General features: G+C 42.6%; 1 protein-coding gene across 1 annotated transcript; it reads right to left on the bottom strand.

Annotated features, from left to right (window-relative positions):
* Positions 1-1256: 1256 nt before the first annotated feature.
* Positions 1257-6722, bottom strand: PCDH8 (protocadherin 8). The gene is made up of 3 exons (XM_066581441.1): positions 4290-6722; positions 4007-4214; positions 1257-2483 (listed from the first exon to the last, which is right to left on the bottom strand). Exons 1-3 carry the CDS (start codon positions 6720-6722, stop codon positions 2074-2076), a joined length of 3051 nt encoding a protein of 1016 aa, XP_066437538.1. The 3' UTR covers positions 1257-2073.
* Positions 6723-19850: the final 13128 nt, after the last annotated feature.

The following is a 19850-nucleotide window of genomic DNA, read 5'->3' as shown; positions in this document are numbered from 1 at the left end:
CGACTAGATCCGATGAGCACCTTACTTTGGCCAGTGATTACCTGCAGTGGTCACATGTCCATGTGTTTGGAGATTATCACTGCTGCAGCAAGAGGTGAAGAGCATCGGAGGACCAGAGACAGGTGATTGACTGAGTATGACTTCTTTTATGTTTGTGCAACATTGTGAGGAGGTTTCCAAAAATAGTTTTTTTTCCCTGGATAACCCCTTTAAGATGACCAAATTAAGGTCAGAAATAATAAATTTGCCCCATAGTGTTAAAGGAATTGTGTATCAATGACTGGAAATACAGAATGTGTGAATTTAAAGAGATATTTGACAGAATTCACAAATACTTTATTGTGTTTGATGGTGACATCAATTGCTGAAATCAAAACGCAGTAACATTGTATATGGTCCACTGGTGCATAATCTACAACTCACACTTTTCAGGTCAAGTATTTTCAATGATTGTAAAAATGTACATTGCAACATATACATTTCAAGTGACTTAAGTTTAGAATTGTATTCACACACATAGTTCCTTTGGCAATAATTTTGAAAATTTTCATATAAAAATAGAACAAATTTTCCCACTATTTACAAACTTATGACAAAAACACAGTCGTCATGTAATTTCACTACCAAATGGCAAGCCATGTGTGAGATTAGAGCAAGAACACAGTAAAAAAATTAAATACTGCACATTTCATAAAAATTACAGAAACATCAAACAATATTTGTTTACTTATATCAAATGATATTGACCTGACAGGAATGTAATCCCACCATTTTTGTTATTTAAGGCACATTGGGGGGAAATTATCAACATTTTGCTCTTCTGCAAAAGTCACTCTTGGTCTGCACATATAATTCCATTTCATAAATAAAAAAATATTATGCATTTGAAAATGTTTCATTTGGTTGAATTATTGTGTGCATCTAGAGTAAGACTTTGATAGATTCCTCCCATTGTTTAAATGAGTGTATGTGTGAATGTATATAACAAATATACACACACATTGGCCACTGTTTTATCCAGGTACAAGTACACTTACATAATGCTAGGAGAATTGGTAATGTCACAAAATATAGAATGCAACGTACAATAACATTGATATATTTCGTCATTTTCATAAGTGGAGAGTATTGATAATTTCATACAAATATGAATATGTCTAGCTGCCAAAGAGGCAAACGGTCTTATACTAGGTATACAAAAGTGCAATGGCTTGTGAAATATGGAATCATTTTTTTTAAAAAAAATTAATGCAAGACAAGAAATTGCATTTGTATTGAAAAGTATGGTCAATGGCTTATACTAGAGACTGGTAATGGAGTGATTTCTAAATATGACTGCGCAATTCTGAGTTTCAAAGGTAATGGAACTGGGTCGGATATGCATTTTTACAATGATTCATAGTGGTTATATTTACCGTATAGGCAAACTAGTGCAGCATAGTTTAGGGGAGCAGCAAAGAAATGGGAGTGTATTTTTTTTATTGATTTTTTTTCACTATTTTAGTATGTTTTTTGCAACATGTTTTAGAAACAGATCAATTTTCCACTAAAAAAGTATGGAGTGAAGTGAGTGGGGCGGTGTAAAGTGACCATGTCAGGAAAAATGCAATTGAGGTATATTTACAAAAAGTCGGCCTCGTTTGTAAAAACCAATGCAAAAAACTGAGATGTTACCAGTGCCAACCAATGAGTGCTGAAACCTGATTGGTTGTTATGGGTAGCACCATTTTTTCTTCTGCCCTAGTTTTCAGAATTGAGGCCCAGTATGTATTGGTAAGCACTAGCTTACAGGGTGTGATCTGAATTTGTCTGGTCTTGCATTGTTTTTGTTAAATTTATCACATAAACATGATAATCGTTGACAACTTTATAATTGGAAGACTTTGTAATAAATAACCCCATAGACATCACTTGAACTATGGCAAATGAAGTGCATTAAGACTTCTTGTACCTAAATAAAGAATCCTTATTATTTAACTATGGTCAATAACTTAAAACTCTTAGAGTTATGCAGTCCCATTTACACAGATTGTGGCTGTCCATAACAGACTGTACAGGTCCAACTGTGTTAGACTAAAGTTCATCCTGTTCACAGGTGGTGTCTTGTGGTGGCACATATCTACTTGTACCAGGAGACTTATAAAGAGGCATGCTGATTTCCTGTAAATCAGGAAGCCTGCCAGACCTTGGAGGTGAAATTAAAGTAATTGTCCTGCTTTCATAGTCTTTGGGTGGCACCTTCTCATACACACACTGGAGTCCACCTGTTTTTTGGAGGTGTGCTTGAGCTGATGATGTTTGGTAATAGTTATCTCTATGCAGAGGATCTCGGGGAAGAGAGGTGCTCTTGCCAAAACTGGAAACTGAGTGCTGGCCTGTATGTAAGGTTGCAGAATGGACATTTGGTGGTCTTCCACATGATGGACTCCAACAACGGTCAGAATGACCCAAGATTTTACACTCTGTAGTACAGGCCCATAGTCCTAGAATTACAAATAGCAACATTGAAGCATCAGCATAGGAAGTAGAGAGAGTGATGAACAAACATTATCTTCCTTATCTTTTAGTCAGACTAGGCAAATGTTGTGTTGAGATTTATACACATCATCATAAATAGATATAATTAAGGCTATAAAAGTATACTAATATATAACACAGCTATAAAATTTATACTAATATATAATAAAACAGCTATAAAACTATATTAAGGATTTTTTTTCACTACCTGTGCAGCATCGGATTATTGTATTCTATTACAGTGGATGGATAGGGCTTGACAGACACATTATCAGCTTATTATTATTTTATGCTACTTTATGTGCAAATATTTAATTTTTTATGGATTTTAATATAGTATGGTTGGTAGACTTTAAATTGTGTAATAATAAAGGATACTATAGGAAATGGCCTACTGGTTCAGATCCTACTATATTTATAATTTATATACAGAACAAGGTCAACCACAAGACTGCGTGTGAATATTTAAAAATGTAGAAATGGTAGGATTATTCGAAGATCCTTCAAGTGACCTTGCCCCTTGTTTATGTGTATATAAACAAGGCGGTGAAATTGAGCATAAGCATAATTTATATATAAACAGTGTATACTGCAAGTTGCTAATGAATGCTACGATAGATAGATAGATAGATAGATAGATAGATAGATAGATAGATAGATAGATAGATAAAAAACAGGAACTCAGTCTGAATTTGTAGTATCATTTTAGCAATCTATGTTCCTGAGGTGTACACCCTTACTGCATAATTAGTAAGGTGGACATCCCAGGACTCTAGATGGATGGATACATGGGTAGATGATAGATAGATAGATAGATAGATAGATAGATAGATAGATAGATAGATAGATAGATAGATAGATAGATAGATTAGATAGATTAGATAGATAGATAGAAAGAAGATATTAAATAGATCGATAGATAGATGATAGATATGAAATAGATTGATAGATGATAGATATGAAATAGATAGATAAATAGATAGATAGCTATGAGATAAATAGATAGATAGATAGATAGATAGACATTAGAAAAAAACAGTGGCACAGCTTGAATATACAATATCTTTTTATAGTTCTGGGGCATACAGCCTTACTACAAATTCATTAGGGGAGCAGGATGCAGGAAGATAGATAGATAGATAGATAGATAGATAGATAGACAAAAGGATGTACAGTCAGATAGACAGATATACACATTCAATAAGGCAGTAGGACCCAGTACGATAGATAGATAGATAGATAGATAGATAGATAGATAGATAGATAGATAGATAGATAGATAGATAGATAGATAGATAGATAGATAAAAAGGACAAGCAAAGTCTGAATATGCAATATCTTTCTATTTGTGGTCCTGGGGGTACACTTTTTTTGCAAATTCTGGAACCTGGTAGCAGGATCCTGGAACCTAGGCAGACAAACAGATAGATCCCCCAGCATGCAGCCTCTGTACCCCCATTGGATTAAGCAGCTCTAGCCTGTGACTTACCAGTCTGCATGTGGTTGATGAGGTCCTTCTTGAGGGCATCCCCGCTGATGTCGGAGTCGCTGTCATTGAAGTCGCTGTCCCCTTTGCCGCTGTCCTTCCCGCTGAACTTCTCGGCTTCCCGGATGGAGATGGTGTTGAAGGAGTGCCCCTTCCAGACTGTGACGGTGGGTCCCGTTTCCTTCCCGTAGCCGGGGGCCGGGGCATAGTTCTGGGGAGACATCAGGTTATCGCCTGCTGTCCGGCAGCCCTCCCTTCCCTTCTGTCCGCCGCCCTCTGCTCTTACCTCTGCATTGGCGCTCCGCAGCCTCTTCTGGGTGTCGTAGAGATTGCTGGCACTGAAGTTCTCCTCGGTGGTGGGCATCTCCGGGGTGACTACCGCCGTCTCAGTCCCCGTGAAGGGAGTGGTGGCATTGGGGAAGGGTCTGGAGTCGAACATGTTGCCCTTCTGACTGTCGATGAGCTCCTCGTCGTCCTGCTCGCCCTTCTCCAGCTCGGAGATATCCCTCTCGTTCTTGCCTGCTTTATTCTCCTTCCTCCGCTTGTTGCACGTGGTGGCTATGGTGATGATTGCAGCCAGGAGCAGGGTGCAGCTGCCGGCCAGGACGATGATGACGATCAGGGGGACATCCCAGTGGGAAACTTTCTCCTCCCAAGAACTTGGCTGCATGACTTCATGGTTGGCAGGAGGGGTGGCAGCTGTGACCAGGAAGCTGACAGTGGCTGTAGTAGATAGAGGGGGTCTGCCATTATCAGTGACGGTGACCAGTGTCCTAAACACCTGGCCCAGGTCATCACTGACATCTGTAGTCAGGAACACCTCACCTGTCACCTTATTGACAGTGAACAGAGTGCGCCCCTCTTCGGACAGGCTGTAGGACAACTCTGCATTGACCCCCTCGTCTTCATCCTTGGCTTTGAGTTGGGTCACTAGGAAGCCATGGGGGGCTCTGGCTGGGATGATCACCTCTGCAGAAGCATTGGCCAGCACGGGGTTAATAATGACCGGAGCATTATCGTTCTGGTCTACGATCTTGACCTTGATGATGGAGCTGCTGGAGAGCTGGGGAGCCCCTCCATCACTAGCTTGTATCCTCAGTTCCAGCTGCTTGAGGATCTCATAATTAAAGGTCCTCAGTGCATAGATGGCCCCGGTGGCAGGATCTAAGGAGACATACTTGGAGATGGGGGCACCATTGACTTCTGACTCTGCCAGCCTGTAGGTGACTTTACCATTGTGCCCAAGATCAAGGTCCCTTGCCACTACAGTGGTGATATAAGCTCCTGGGGCATTATTCTCCAGCACTGACACTTCATATACTGGCTTGGCAAATACTGGGGCATTGTCATTCTCATCGCTCACCCTGATCGTGTACTGCTTAATGGTCTTAAATGGAGGGGAGCCCAGATCCTCGGCCACTACTGTCAGGTTGTACTCTGCAATCTTCTCCCTGTCCAGAGGGGCCGTGGTGACCACCATGAAGCTGTCCTCATAAGCCTGCTTGAGCTTAAAGTGCTCGTGCCCGTAGAGGGTGCACTGCACCTGCCCGTTACTGCCGGAGTCCCTGTCCGTGGTGCTGATCAGCGCTACAAAACTGTCCTCGGCGGCCGCCTCAGTGATGTAGGCGACCCCGGCGCTGATAGAAGTCAGAGGAGTGATGCTGATCGCCGGAGCGTTGTCATTCACATCCAAGACGTGGACTATGATCTTACAAGTAGCAGATAAGGGGTTAGGACCCAAATCCTGAGCCTGCACATCAAACTCATAAGTCTGCTTGCTCTCAAAGTCAACCTGACCTTCAAGCGTAAGGCGACCAGATTTGGGATCAATCTTAAAAAGCTGACGTACCTCCTGAGACACCTGGGGACTGAAGCCATAGACTATCTCCCCATTAGATCCTTCATCAGGGTCCACTGCATTGAGGTCCAGGAGCAGAAATCCTACAGGAGCATCTTCCATCAACTCCACCGTGACTGTATTTCTCTCGAACACAGGGCTGTTATCGTTAAAGTCCAAGACACGAACATTAACCATTGCACTGCCAGATCGCGATGGGCTGCCTCCATCCATAGCTACTAGTTCCAAGGTATAGGCAGACTGACTTTCCCTATCCAGTTCTTTCATCAGTACCAAGTCTGCATATTTAACCCCATCTGCTCTGGTCTGTACATCAAGGCTGAAGTGACTGTTGACAGAGATTTGGAAGCTTTGGATAGAGTTGGAACCTACATCCTCATCCACAGCGATCTCCAAGGGGATCCTGGTGCCTACAGAAGAGCTTTCTGACACCTCCACAGGTATCTCCTGACTGGGGAAGTGGGGGCTATTGTCATTAATGTCCTTCACCTCCACTTCTACATGAATCAGCTTGAACTGCTCCTTGGAAAAGCTGACTACGTCCAGTGCAAGGTTACAAGTAAGGGATTGCTTGCAAATCTGCTCACGATCTATTCTCTCACCGATGCTCAGTTGACCATCACTTTCTCTGACACGGATGAGGGAGCTGTTAAACTGTTTCATCAAACGGAAGCTTCCTTCTTCAGGTAGGTTAAGGTGCATGTCTTCAGCTAAGGTCCCTATCACCGTCCCCGGGTCGTCTTCTTCATAAGTCCTATAACGTATAGTCTTGCATGTAGCAATGGATATAAGCAGGGTAAAAAAGCACAGAAGACAAGAATAACATTTCCTGGAGCAGCATCCCCTTTTTATAAAAGTCATTTTCTGAAAGTCAAAATTGCTAGCAGCAGAGAAAACAAAGATGCAAAATGATTTCTATGGAGAGTGCATGAATATTTGCAATAATCTGCTTTGCAAAGTGGCACTGCCAGGTTGCTGTGATAGGAATCTGTACTTCTGAGCTGGTCTGGCCACTCTTCAGGGGGGTTTTATAAGCTCAGACATGCAAATGTGTGCACCAGGCAGCCAATCACACAAGTTCTCTGACACCATCCTCTTGAATTCTTCCCATAGCACTGACTGATTTAACTATTTCACTGGCTTAAAAGCAGCAATGAATAGATGTGTCAAGAGTTGGTGGGTCGTTTAGCAACAAAGGGGTTATTATAGAGCCTTAAAGGAGAAACAAGAGACTTCTTTTTGTTTGTCCATTTTTTTCAAAGATGCACATGAGATCACTGGATACAGCAGCGAACTGAGTGTTTTGTTAAATGTGAGACTGTGACACCCTACTGTGAACCAGGTGCAAAAGGTGTATGTACCAAAGAGGCAGACCATGCGACTGCCACGGGGTCCTTGGAGAGAGGGGACCCAAGCTCTTATTGTACCATCATTTTTTCTACTGGGTAGCCAGAACATATGCCAGACCTTCCTTCAAAGATGAATTGCATTGTTAGCAAGCAATGAGGTGAAGAAAGTGCCCAAAGGTCATTTTACAGGGCATGGTACTGGAAACAAACACAAGACCCTCCTGTCCTGGGTGGCAAAGCTGGACATCATAATGGGGGGTTCAGCTAAGTTTTTACTATGGGGCCCCATGTCTTCTATGTACACCACTGACCAGGTGCCTTGTAATTTACCAATATACTGACTTCAGATCTGCCTAGTTACAGACAACTGCCTTTACACTTAATAATGATCATAGCAGAAGCTGTAAATGAGATTGAAGGATTACCCTGTGCATTCAGTGCATTCAGATCTGTGCGCATAATAGTGATTTAGTCGTGTGAGAGACACTGATCAGAGCTGCAATTTGCTTTTCAGATAACTGTGCTGTGCTTTAGTATGCATGTCACTGCCCCAGTGGCTTTTATAAGCCCTGGACACTAGCAGGCCCAAGAAGGAATTAAATGTTCCAAATAGGATTTGGAAGAGGCTTGAGGAGCTTTGGAAAGGTTTCAAAGATCAGACGGTATCAAAGGCTTATGAATCCCTCGTTAGCTGCACCAGGATAATGGCATGGCAGGCTATCCCATTGGAGACACCAATGTCTGTATTATACTAGCATGACAAGCACAGAGGGACAAAGTTGAACAGTTTCCACAGAGGAATTGGATGGAATAAGATGAATATAATGAACAAGCGCCACATGTATCCATTCTACACCTCCATTCAGGCCCTATCAGTGCCATAACTCTTTGGCTAAACGATGATATGTGCTGAATGGGGTACAATAGCCTTCTCCTATTAGAATGCATTTAGTAAGCAATCCCTCCTGATGCTCTGTTCCGCCTATTTAGGGGATTTTCATTTTGTGCTAACAGGGCCTCTCTGGGAAGCAACACCAGTCTCGTTCCAGGCTCACAATAACACAGTGGGGGGTTAAACCTGGCACAAACCCTCAGGGACTCAACCATCTGCCTCTTCAATGTATGAAGACATATACACTGTGCTGTGCATCACCAGCTTTTTCTAGCCCCAGGCTACTGTAACATGGAGCACGTGTATAACACATTTCATTATGCCTAGACCATCCCCACTCAGGGGAACTACACCAATTACTACTCAAAAGTCACTGCAAGCTTCAGAAATTCATGACAAGGGCTTTATGAGCTGTTATTAAACCTATGAAGATAGAGATCAGTGATGCATTTGACCTATAAAAGTATATGTCATCTATATTTACTGTGTGCTAGAATGCAGTTATTATTGCTGTTTGAAAGTAGTGGGATATCTGACATGAAGCCCAGAAAAATGTTTCCCCCAGAATTTATCTCACATTTCTTCATTGCTAAGAAAAAAAATGTGTGAATGACATCAGTAGCTCTTTTAGAAGGCTTACTGTGTGTAGGTTTAGGGTTCCTACTAATAACATTATATAGGTTTCTGTTATTAGATACAGTGGTGCTTGACAGTTTGTGACTCCTTCAGGATATATGTGGGGCAATATTTATGCTTATATTTGACCTGAAACTATATTATATCGTCACACAAGTACTAAAAGTAGAAAAAGGAAACCAAATCAAACAAATTAGTTAAAAATATTTATTGAGGAAAATGATCCAAAAAATGTCAGTGAGAGGCAATGGTATATGAACCTTTGATTTCAGCATCTGGTGCAACCCCTTGTGCAACAATAACTGCATCTTAAGGTTTCTGGTAATTGCTGATTAGTCCTGCACATCAGCTTGTAGGAATTTTAGCTCATTCCTTCATACAAAACAGCTTCAAATCTGTTAGGCCAGTTTCACATGAGCGTTTTATCTCGGCGATTTTGCTGCAATAAAACGCTCGCCAAAAATCACGCCAAAAAATGGATTCCCATGCATTTTTTCAGATGGGCGATTTTCCGGTGTTTAAAGTCAGCTGGTCAGAAAAGATAGCGCATACAGTGCACATTCCGGCCGGCCAATTTTAGGACAGCCCGAAAAGATAGGTCTTGTCCTATCTTTTGCCGGAATACGCTGACCGTTCCCATAGACTCCTATGGGAGCCTATGAGAACTATTAGAAAAGGGAAGGGGAAGGAAGTTTAGCAATGGCCCACGTTGCTAAAGTCCCTCCTCTTGCCAGCAGCTCCCATTGGCTGGGGAGGGAGGGGAGTTTAGCACGACTAGCTCTGCTAAGCTCCAGCCCCTCCTGTCAGGTGGCAAGGAGCGGAGAGGGGTAGGGAGTTTTTCAGAGCTGAATTTTTTCCCCCCAGCCAACGGTATTTCGTATACACGCCGCACCCTAGGTCGCAGTTGCACTCTCGTTCATGCAATTTTTGAGTGATGATTTAAAAATTGCAGTGCCTGTCTAAAAGAGCCCTTACATTGGTGGGTTTCCTCCCATGAAGTGCTTCAGGTACTTTCACAACATTCCGATAGGATTAAGGTCAGAACTTTGACTTGGCCATTCCACAACTTTAAGTTTATTGTGTGCCTTAGGGCTTAGTCACATGGGCGTTTGTTCACACGATTTTTTGTGCATAAAACTGATGCACACCAAAAAAATCGTGTGACCGAAGCCAGCGTTTATCAGCCCAAAGGACTCGGTCACACGGGCGCTGCCCACTATCCTATGCCACAGCTGATCTCCGGCAGCTGCAAAAAGGTGAGTATATATATATATTTTTATTTTTTACACTTTTTTTGGATGCTTTTTAGGGAAGGGCTTATATTTGAAGCCCTTCGCTGAAAATTAATACAGCGCTTGCCGGTAGCCCATTGCTTTCAATGAAGCCGGCTGTATTGCCGGCTACATTGAATTCAATGGGAGAACATTGGTCTTCTCTGTCACGGCTGTGACAGCTGTGGCAGAGGAGAACGATCTTTAGTGTACGTTCTCAATGGGGTCAGCGCTGCTGCCGTCGGCCCCATAAAGCACATATACAAGAACAGCGATTTGCGCAGAATGCAGTTACATGCGTTCTGCAAATCGTTATGTCATATAATTTCCGGCACATCCGCATAAAAAACGGACATGTGACCGATCCCATTGCAAAGCATTTGGTATATATATCTGCAGATCGCAAACATGATGACCCATATTCTTTTGTGATTCAACTCATGGACAAATGTCCTGACATTTTCCTTCATTCATGCCCATGAGCCGTTATACCACGAGCTGTTATCACCGCATATAACACGTACGCTGCACGCATGCATGATATACGATGAGTGGAGGCAATGACACCCAATGGACTTACATTTTTCCATGTACACCAGTGTGTGGACACTGCATATCCATACACAAGAGAAATAAATCACCTTCAAATTGTCTAAAGGTTCACATGCATTTTTCACACCCTTGCTGTGGAAGATAATGTCACCAGAAGTCACCTGTCTGCTGCAGCCAATCAAAGGCTACAGCATCACTTGTTCTCCTAGCAACAGCGCCCACATTCTGGGCACCATAATGCCAGGAGTTTGGAAAGGTGATGTTGCATCAATCAGGTGATTTCCGATGACATCATCTTCCACAACAAATATTGGGAGGACAATTGGGCTGCAGCTCTGGATCCTGGTAGCAGAGGATGGGTAAGTACTTCTCCTTGCTGTATTTCAGCACAGTGGGCACTATAAGGGAAATGTTTTCTGGCAATTGGAGAAGCCCTTTAATTTTGCATGAATTTTGTAAACTACTCTAACTTCTCATGATACAAATTCAATACATTATTTCAATGTGGTAGCAAAACCCTTGTCTGGCTGCAATCCACATTACAAGTGTTGAGTGGCCACACAACAACAAATATAACATGAACATCTCCCAACAGAGTATCGCAAAAGCATGTTTTTTTCAAAGCTGTTCATCTCGTGACCCACATCTCAGGAAGGAAGGACACATCTGTACATGCAATTTCACTTATGATAACTGATTAAGAGCTCATGAACACAACTGAATTACGTCTTCGTTTTGTATAGGGAGGCTGTCCCTCCTCTGTGCATTATTGTGCAGACTAGCAATGTGCATAAGCCCAAAATTCTACAATCAGTACTAACTTTGAAATCAGATTCTATACCTGTCACTTCCAATGGATCAAATCCAGCAAATTAAACCATTTTTTTTTGTGAAAGCTCATTTCAAAGCGACCATCATAAATCCTGTACACTGACATGCGGAAGCCTCACAAGTTCATGTGCCAGTGTATGATGTCTTCTTCGAGGCACCATGCTTTATTGGAATAAGGCAGTACTATAGACCTGTACAATACTAATTACAGACTTGAAAAGAATAATTACACTTTTTTCATAAATCAATGGTATAAGCAAATATCAGAAACTTTAATATAGCTTCTAAGAAAAAAATGTATCTTTTCCCACTTATCAGTCACGTCTTGTCCTTTTCCTTACCTCCTGCACTGATCATTAAGATATCAGATTACAGCTGCAGTCCATAGAAGTCTATGCAGAGTGGAGGAGGGAAGGAAGCTGCCATAGGGAGACAGAGGTAAAGACACACAGAGATGTAGCTGCAACTTTTAGTTAGCATTTTGTCTCACCTCAATGCTGAATTCACAGCTACACTGCTCAGTACTGCTGTATAATGTCCTCCATGCTGTCGCTGCTTCTGAGGGTGTGCTACTATGAACAGTCATGGGGGTGGTGCAACACAGGCTTAGGATGGCCAATGGAGGCAGCAGTGGCGTATTCTTTTTCTATAAAAATAGCTTTACTGAACAGTGGCATAATAAACAGATTACGCTCAATAGGAGGCCTTGTGTACTATCAACGATACATACTCAACTGGTGACGTAAACTCTTAAAACAACAGTTGTCTAAAAGTGGCATTTTTATCACTCGGCATCTTTTGCCAACATATACATTTAGTTCCTCATTAGTTCCTACTGGCAGTAGCAAGACACATGGTGCTTCTCATATTTTATCAGCATTGTTTTACAGCTCATTACTGCAATGTAACCGCTACATACATCATCATTATGGCCATAGGCCTCGACATCAAATGCCCCGTAGGAGCAGCGATCCTTAACTACTGAACACGTCACATGTCTTCAATGTACTAAAATGCAGAGGTCATCATATCATCATAAACTAGTGGTTTCTTTCCCACTTACACATTTTCCCCGCTGTGGCATCATAAGCGTGTGCCTTGCTGCCCCATAACATTCCCTGCATCATAATATATATTACATATTTGCACTTTACATTACACTCTGTGCATAATACTTTACAAAACATCATAACCAATATTAACCCAAATTAACCCTTTACGCAATGCCTTAACCGACTATTAGCTAAGGTGCCACAACTTCGATTACTATGTTACAGTGCCATGAGTCCATTTACCCTCAACCTGGTATGGTATCAGGGGGGAAAGTAGTCAACTCATGCTCATTGGTGATCTCTTTCACGGTCTGCCTCACTTCCCAGCTGCAGTGTCTGTGGTGATTCCTTCGTGCCATTGCTGCAGTGACTGGCCATGTGGAGAAGGAGTCCCCCTCTTCTCCGATGCTGTAGGGTGCTTTACCCCAGGGATGCGGCTGACTCTCCATCTCTGCCCCAATGTCGTCAGGGCTTGCTGTCACCCTCAATGGCTGCTCACCGGCATGGGGACATAGAAACTCTGTTGTCCTTTTTAATGGCCGCCACCACAATGCCAGAGTTTTAAATAGTGCTAGTCTCTGTAAGGCCGTTCTCACACAAGCAATTTTATTTCTGCATATTATGTACGGATTTCAGGCATGCGAGATATGCAGCCCTAAACCTCCATGTATTTCAATGGGGCCTCTCACACTAGCGCTTTTGCAGCATGTATTTTGCCCATGCAAAATCACACACAGCCGGTCCTATTTCTGGTGTTTTAATGCATATTTCACAAAGAAAATTGCCCATTTAAAATGAATGGGGCACATGACAAACGCAGTAAATATGCAATTGCATACGTAATACTGCATTTTATACGCATATTGCTATGCCACCAGAAGGGGAAAAAAAAGTGGTGACATCATCAGCTTGCTTGTCTGCATTTTAACTGCACAATAATACTCAGTAAATACACAGTCAAACAAAAAGGCATAAAAATGCAGCTTTCTACACTGCGTTTTTACATACGGCCCTGTGAGAGCGGCCTAAGGGCGAGCACCCACTGGCGTTTGCGTTTTCCGCGTTTTCGCCGCGTTTCCCGCGTTTTTTCCGCTTTTCGCGGCGTTTTTCGCGGCGTTTTCGCGGCTTTTCCATTAATTTCAATGGAGAAAAATAAGGACACATATGCAACTGACAGTTCCTATGTTAAAAACGCAAACGCAACGCAAAAAAAACGCCAGTGGACAGGAACACATGTTATCTCTATGCCTGTGCAGGAAAAACGCAAAACGCAAAACGCAAAACGCAAAACGCAGGTAAAAAAACGCCAGTGGGTGCTCACCCTAAGGGTTCATTCACATGTTGAGGACATGTCATGGTTTGTGTCAAGATTTTTCAAAATTGGAGCAAAACTGCATTGTGTTTGCCACGATTTTGAAAAATCCTGGCAAAAACTGGAAAATGACGACAATGTGTGAATAAACCCTTCCAGTACTGATAAATCTTCCCTATTGTGTGCCCGTGATCCTGTATGCCAAGTATGCAGATACAAGAGCATATGTTCATTCTACTCTGAAAACCTTTCTCCAGGGAGGACGGCAACAGACAGAAATGACAGCAGAATGTTGGACTCCAACTTCTACCGCTCTCTTGATAATTATCACATGTAGATCTCTGTACTTCACATATCTAAAGGACTATCTGCTTCCTCGGTCCTCTAGGGGCTTGTAGCTGGAAAATCAAATGTAGCTTCTTTCTCTTCCCAGTTTAATCTGTACCAGCCAGCGACTTAGCACTCTTTGGTATATGTTATCAGAAGGTTGAATACATTGTGTACCAGAGCAAGTTGCAAGCATCCTGATTGTGCACGCACTTCAATTCAGACACATCCATTATTTTAATGATTAGGGCAGTGTGGTTACAGTCGTGGTGATTACAGCGTATTACTTTTTATGTGTAGTGAAATGGCTTTGCAATCTCTTTGAAGCATCCAGGCAGCTATTTTAATAATGTAATAAGGCTACAAAGAAAAGAACGCATAACACATGGGGATGGTTTCATCAGCGCAAGCAGCACAGGCATCTCTAGCACATACAGTACAATGACATGAGGACATGAGTGATGCATGTCACCCCAGCTGCACCCAGTGAGCTGTTACCTAGATTTCATTATAATATATATATATATATACATATATATATATATATATATACTACCACTATTATATCAAATAGTAGTCTGCAGTACGATTAGCTATTGTTTGCTTATACTATTGACAATTGCGGAATCTCTTTTCAATTTTCTTTCTTTGAGTCACACAATTGCCTCCTTACCTTTTTTTTCCAGCAACCTACAGTACATTTTGATGTTGCTAACAGACTCTGCATACTTGACTTTTCTGAGTTGTTTTGTATTATTGAAAATGTAATACAGAGTTTAAAAAAAAAGGAAAAATGGGATGTAAAACACATATACATTGCTCAAAAAAATTAAGTGAACACTTAAACATCACAATTAGAGATGAGCGAGCATACTCAGTAAGCACAGATACTCTTCGGGTGCCGGCGGGGGGCGGGGAACGGCGGAGAGAGCGCGCGGGGGGGGGACGGGACGGGAGGGAGATCTCTCTCTCTCCCCCCTGCTCCCACCTGCTCCCTCCTGCTCAGTCCCGCAACACAGCGCTTACCCACCCGAGTCTTTGCGGGCGAGCAGGCAGGTACTCGGTAAGGACGATATTTGCTCGAGTATCTTTCCTTACCGAGTATGCTCACTCATCTCTAATCACAATATAATCCCAAATCACTTAGACTTCAGGGATGTCAATCTGTCCAGTTAGAAAACATAAGTGATTGTGAATCAATTTAATCTGCGGTGGTGCAAATGGAAGTGACAACCAGTGCGCTGGAGAGGCAACAGCAGGCAACCCCCAAAAAGGGACTGGTTGTGTAGGCCACAGACAATTATTCTTACCTTATCCTTCCTAACTGATTCTTCCCTAGTATTGTGTTCGCTAATGTCCTTGTCTGGTTCCTTAATGGTGGCACATTCATAAATATGGTTGCAAGAAGGTTTGCTTCTAGCACAGAGCATGGAGCAGATACCACGACATGGGCCATTACATGAGGAGGGCTGTAGAAGGGCATCAACCCAACATCAGGAGCGGTATCTACCAATGGGCCACTGGACTGCATATTTCTGATCAAGCTATCAGAAACAGACTTTGTGAGAGTAGCATGAGGGCCTGGCATCCTGTAGTGTGACCTGCGTTCACAGCCCAGCACTGTGCAGCTTGACTGGCATTCACCAGAGAAATTGATTTTTTGGGTAATTCAGAATATAGACCTCAGTTGGTTTATGATTTTAGTTTTTATTGATATGGCATTTTTTTCACCATAAATTACACAAGTTATATCAGTAAAGATTTTTATCATGAATTTTTGGACCATCAAGATCTGATGTGTGATTGAAGTGTTGCCTTAATTTTTCTGAGCAGTGTAGCTAACTCCCTGGTTCAGCCATGTGCACATACACTCAGTTTAATAGTATATCAGAACACTGTACAACACAGTATACACTGTCATAAAATTGGGTGAAAATTCTAACTTTCCATTCAATCTATTGATGTAGAAAATGCCACATAGAAGAATTTATCCCATCATCTGACCATTCCTGATCACTATAGGTGAATGGACAAAGTAATCATAACCACTGAATCGCAAAATGATTTCACCTATTGAAAAACATCTGATCTAATCACAGATTGTACTTTGCACATGGCAGTCCAGCTTCGAAACTACCTTGTAAAACTGGGTTTGTAAAACTGTTCCCAACTTGGCCAAATCTCCGACCTTCATACCTTAAATGACCAATTCAACAATGATCTAACTGGAGCCCAATGTCAAGGTATGATGCCAGCCTTACACTACTTGATCATACCTTCGGTGTTTTGCATGTTTAATCACCAGCCTCATGTGAAGAATACAGAATATTACGACCTTACTTAGGCAGACACATTAATGTCTTACATGCTCTTATTCCCGCACTTGGTGAAATCAATCCATTCCTTTCCTCTATCATTTCCTGTGTTTTATTTTCATCCCGATATATTGCCTGTACATTATACAGTTACTAAGGTATAACTCTTTAGTTGCCATAGAAATAAATGCAAATCTATCAATGACATGCTCTAAATACTGACACAGCCTGCTAAAGATAGGACTTGTAGTCATGCAGTCCTGAAGGACACTTTCAGAAGTCGAAGCATCCATGAATATCATCTCATGGACGAAATGGGATTTTTTTTTCTGTTCACATCTGCACGCTGTCACATAGAAACCTGGCATGAAACCAAGAAAGACAAGGTTAATTATCCAGAGGATCAACTATTTTTATCAGGTTATGGTCACACTCAATTGTTTAATGCTATTAAATGTCTGCCTATGTGTGACATTCAAGATCACCGCTTTGTCCTACTTTGTCTTCATCTCCTAATTGTTCATTCTGTCAGTGCAATGTAACTAGGGTGTGTTGTCTGTGCCGCGGAGTCTTGTCACTGGGTTATTCTTGCCAGCACATTGATGCTCCACAACTGTCCGTTGTATGTCCATGATGATTTCCTCCCTCTTTATTATATTTTTTCACCTGGGTAAGACTGGCCATAGACATAACATATATTTCTAACACAATGTTATATATATTCATGTATATATTTTTATTTTAATCTGTAATTTTTTTTTTAACTAATTTTTTTTTACATCTTTGTCCCACAGGACATCATATAGGAACTCTGATGGCCATTCGCATTGTCCTTTTTCCTTTTAATTTCACATTTGTCCAATGTAGCTGGTGCATACAGAGAAGCCCCCGTTACAAGGGAAAACATCCCCCTGTAGTGGCATCAGTCACTGGCAGAGCTGATCAAGATCTGCGTCCTCTACGTCTAGAGGAAAAAAAGTTACTAAACTGACATAGAAAGGGGTTATTTACTGTAAGAGGAGTTAAACTATGAAACTCTCTGTCCCAGGAGGTGATGATGGAGAACCTAGTAAAAGAGTTCAAAGGGGGCCTGGACACCTTTCTAGAGGGAAAGTTACGATATGTAGCCTGCCAGTGGCCATGAAGACTGTTACTTGGAGCCCTTTTACATGAACAGGTTACTACGTAATATATGGTCAGGCCACGTCCACCACAGTGGGACACTCTACTTTAATGGCTCTCACCGAAGGAGATTCAGAAGGACAGCCCTAACTATGATGCCCATACAGAATTGGAACATATGAATGTGGTTGTCTTTCTGGGACAACCCTTTTAAAGGTAATTTTCTTCAGACAGATGGAAAAATTGTAATTTTGGTGACCTATAAGGATAAGGGCAGTGTGAAAAACTGTAGGTACTTCAGTTTTATGTAAATGTTTGTTCTAAGTAGCAAAAAATATAATAAGGCCTCATGTCCATGGAGACATATCCACAGCGGGTCTCCCGCATGCATGATCTGCGCCCCATATGGATGCATTGGACACCCGCAGGTAATAAAATACCTGCGGATGTCATTTTCCCCTGAGGCGCGGATTGCGTGTGCGGGAAAACACCTGCAGCATGCTCCATTTTAGTGCGGGTCTCCCGCGGGGACGGCTCCCGCAGGCTTCTATTAAAGCCTATGGAAGCCGTCCAGATCCGCGGCACACCCGTAGGTGAATCCCTGCTCTCCGACACGGGAGAGCGGGAGAGCAGGAGTTCAAAAAAGAAAAATGAGTGCACTGCGCATGTGCGCGGCACGCTGCCGCCGGGCTGAAGAAAAAAGATCCGGCCGCAACGGAGCGCAGATCCGCAGCATCCGGACAGGTAAGTAATGCTTATTTTTAAACCTCATGTCCGTGGGAAAGGAGGCACCCACTGCGGGATTCTGCATGAATAATCCGCGGCGGGCCTGATTTTCCCTGTGGACATGAGGCCTAACATTTCTAAATAGTTCCCTATAATGCATTAAAGCAGAAGCACAGCGGGCATTGTAGTTGGGCGCACGGAGGCACTGATTCAATCCCCGACTCCCTTGCCAGAGTGCAGCGGCAGGGAGCATGAGTGAATGAGTGCTATGTGTACCATGTTGCCGACACATGCAAGGCGGCATTTTGTTGAAGCCTCAGGAGAGGCAGTACAGGGGGTTGATGTGGGCGGTGATGCGAATAGCGCTTCACTGCCTAGAAGATCAGTCCCACAATAGGGTATACAGCAAATGGCCAAGGCCCAGCCCTTAGCCTGGTAAAGAGCCCAACAAGAGTTGCCACTGGAGCGCACTATATAATTTCTGGAGCTATATCAGAGCTCCAGTACAGAAGTAAGATGAAGAAAGAGCAGCTGTGTGTATTCTGTGTAGCAACAGATGTATCAGAACTGGGCCAGTTGCAGCAGAGGCCTGTAGAGGATATGGCAGCTACCAAGGATAAAGAGGGTCGTGTGGGTGCTGTTCCTATCCTGGGGACCAGTGCAGGAGAAAGCCAAGTGACCATGCATTGAAAGAGCCCGATGATCCAGGGGCTGAACATATGACAGACCACATGGAGGGAGAGAGAGTCTCCCTACCTCCAGGGCACATGGTCTCCGAAGTAGATGGCGGTGTCATGACCGGGAGATGACGAAAGCTGATTGACATGTAAGACGGTTCAGCGACATTAGCATGCGCACATTATGATGAGAGTATGACGGACGAGTTAATATACATCGGAGATGCACTTTATTCCTCCATGACACAAGAATAGCAGCCACGTTTCGACTTGTTCCAAGTCTTTGTCAAGCTGAGTTTTGACTGAAGGAGTATCTCCCCAAAAAGGGACTGAAATTTGTGGGGATTTATGATGCAGAGTTTATATGGGGATTGTGACATGGTGTTTAGGTTATCGCTGTAGTAAGTGACATGATAAGAGCTGTAGCGTTCACACAATGAGAGTTATATAATGTTCGTTAATGTGATGTGACGAGGGACAGGTCACTGTGGGGATAGCAATGCTATGTGCTAAAATGAGATAACATGAGATGCACATGAGATGAAAGTGGACGTGACACAGTAATGCTGCCATGTAGATGTTGATTCGCACTTAAGGTGGGGTGAATCCACAGTGACGCGGAGCTCCAAACATGACATGCTGGGGACTTTCGGTAGTACGATGATGATGACATAACAATACAAGGAAGATGATAGTAATGATGGTATTGAAGTGTCCTGTCGCCCCGAGGAAAGAGAAAAATGTACACTGAGATGGAGATGTATGTTACAAGTGCGATGTCCGGTTAATAATGCGACGTTTAATTACTCGTGCTCTCCTATGGAGCAAAAGCACTAATTAACCCTTTCAGTAAAAGATATTTTTATAAAGAATCTATATCGCCTCTACCTCTGTCTGTCTTCGTCGCGCCGTCCTGAACCTGTGTCG

Source organism: Eleutherodactylus coqui, chromosome 1 (assembly GCF_035609145.1).
Source record: "Eleutherodactylus coqui strain aEleCoq1 chromosome 1, aEleCoq1.hap1, whole genome shotgun sequence".
NCBI lineage: Eukaryota > Metazoa > Chordata > Amphibia > Anura > Eleutherodactylidae > Eleutherodactylus > Eleutherodactylus coqui.
This window is presented reverse-complemented; position numbering and strand designations above follow the sequence as displayed.

What these genes read in the sequence shown, in the direction of transcription:
- PCDH8 (XM_066581441.1), bottom strand. Translation starts at nt 6,722, where the DNA reads ATGACTTTTATAAAAAGGGGATGCTGCTCCAGGAAATGTTATTCTTGT. An exon ending in TGCGGAGCGCCAATGCAGAG is followed by an intron (nt 4,215 to 4,289) that starts GTAAGAGCAGAG and finishes ATGTCTCCCCAG; the next exon opens with AACTATGCCCCGGCCCCCGG. An exon ending in CATCAACCACATGCAGACTG is followed by an intron (nt 2,484 to 4,006) that starts GTAAGTCACAGG and finishes TTGTAATTCTAG; the next exon opens with GACTATGGGCCTGTACTACA.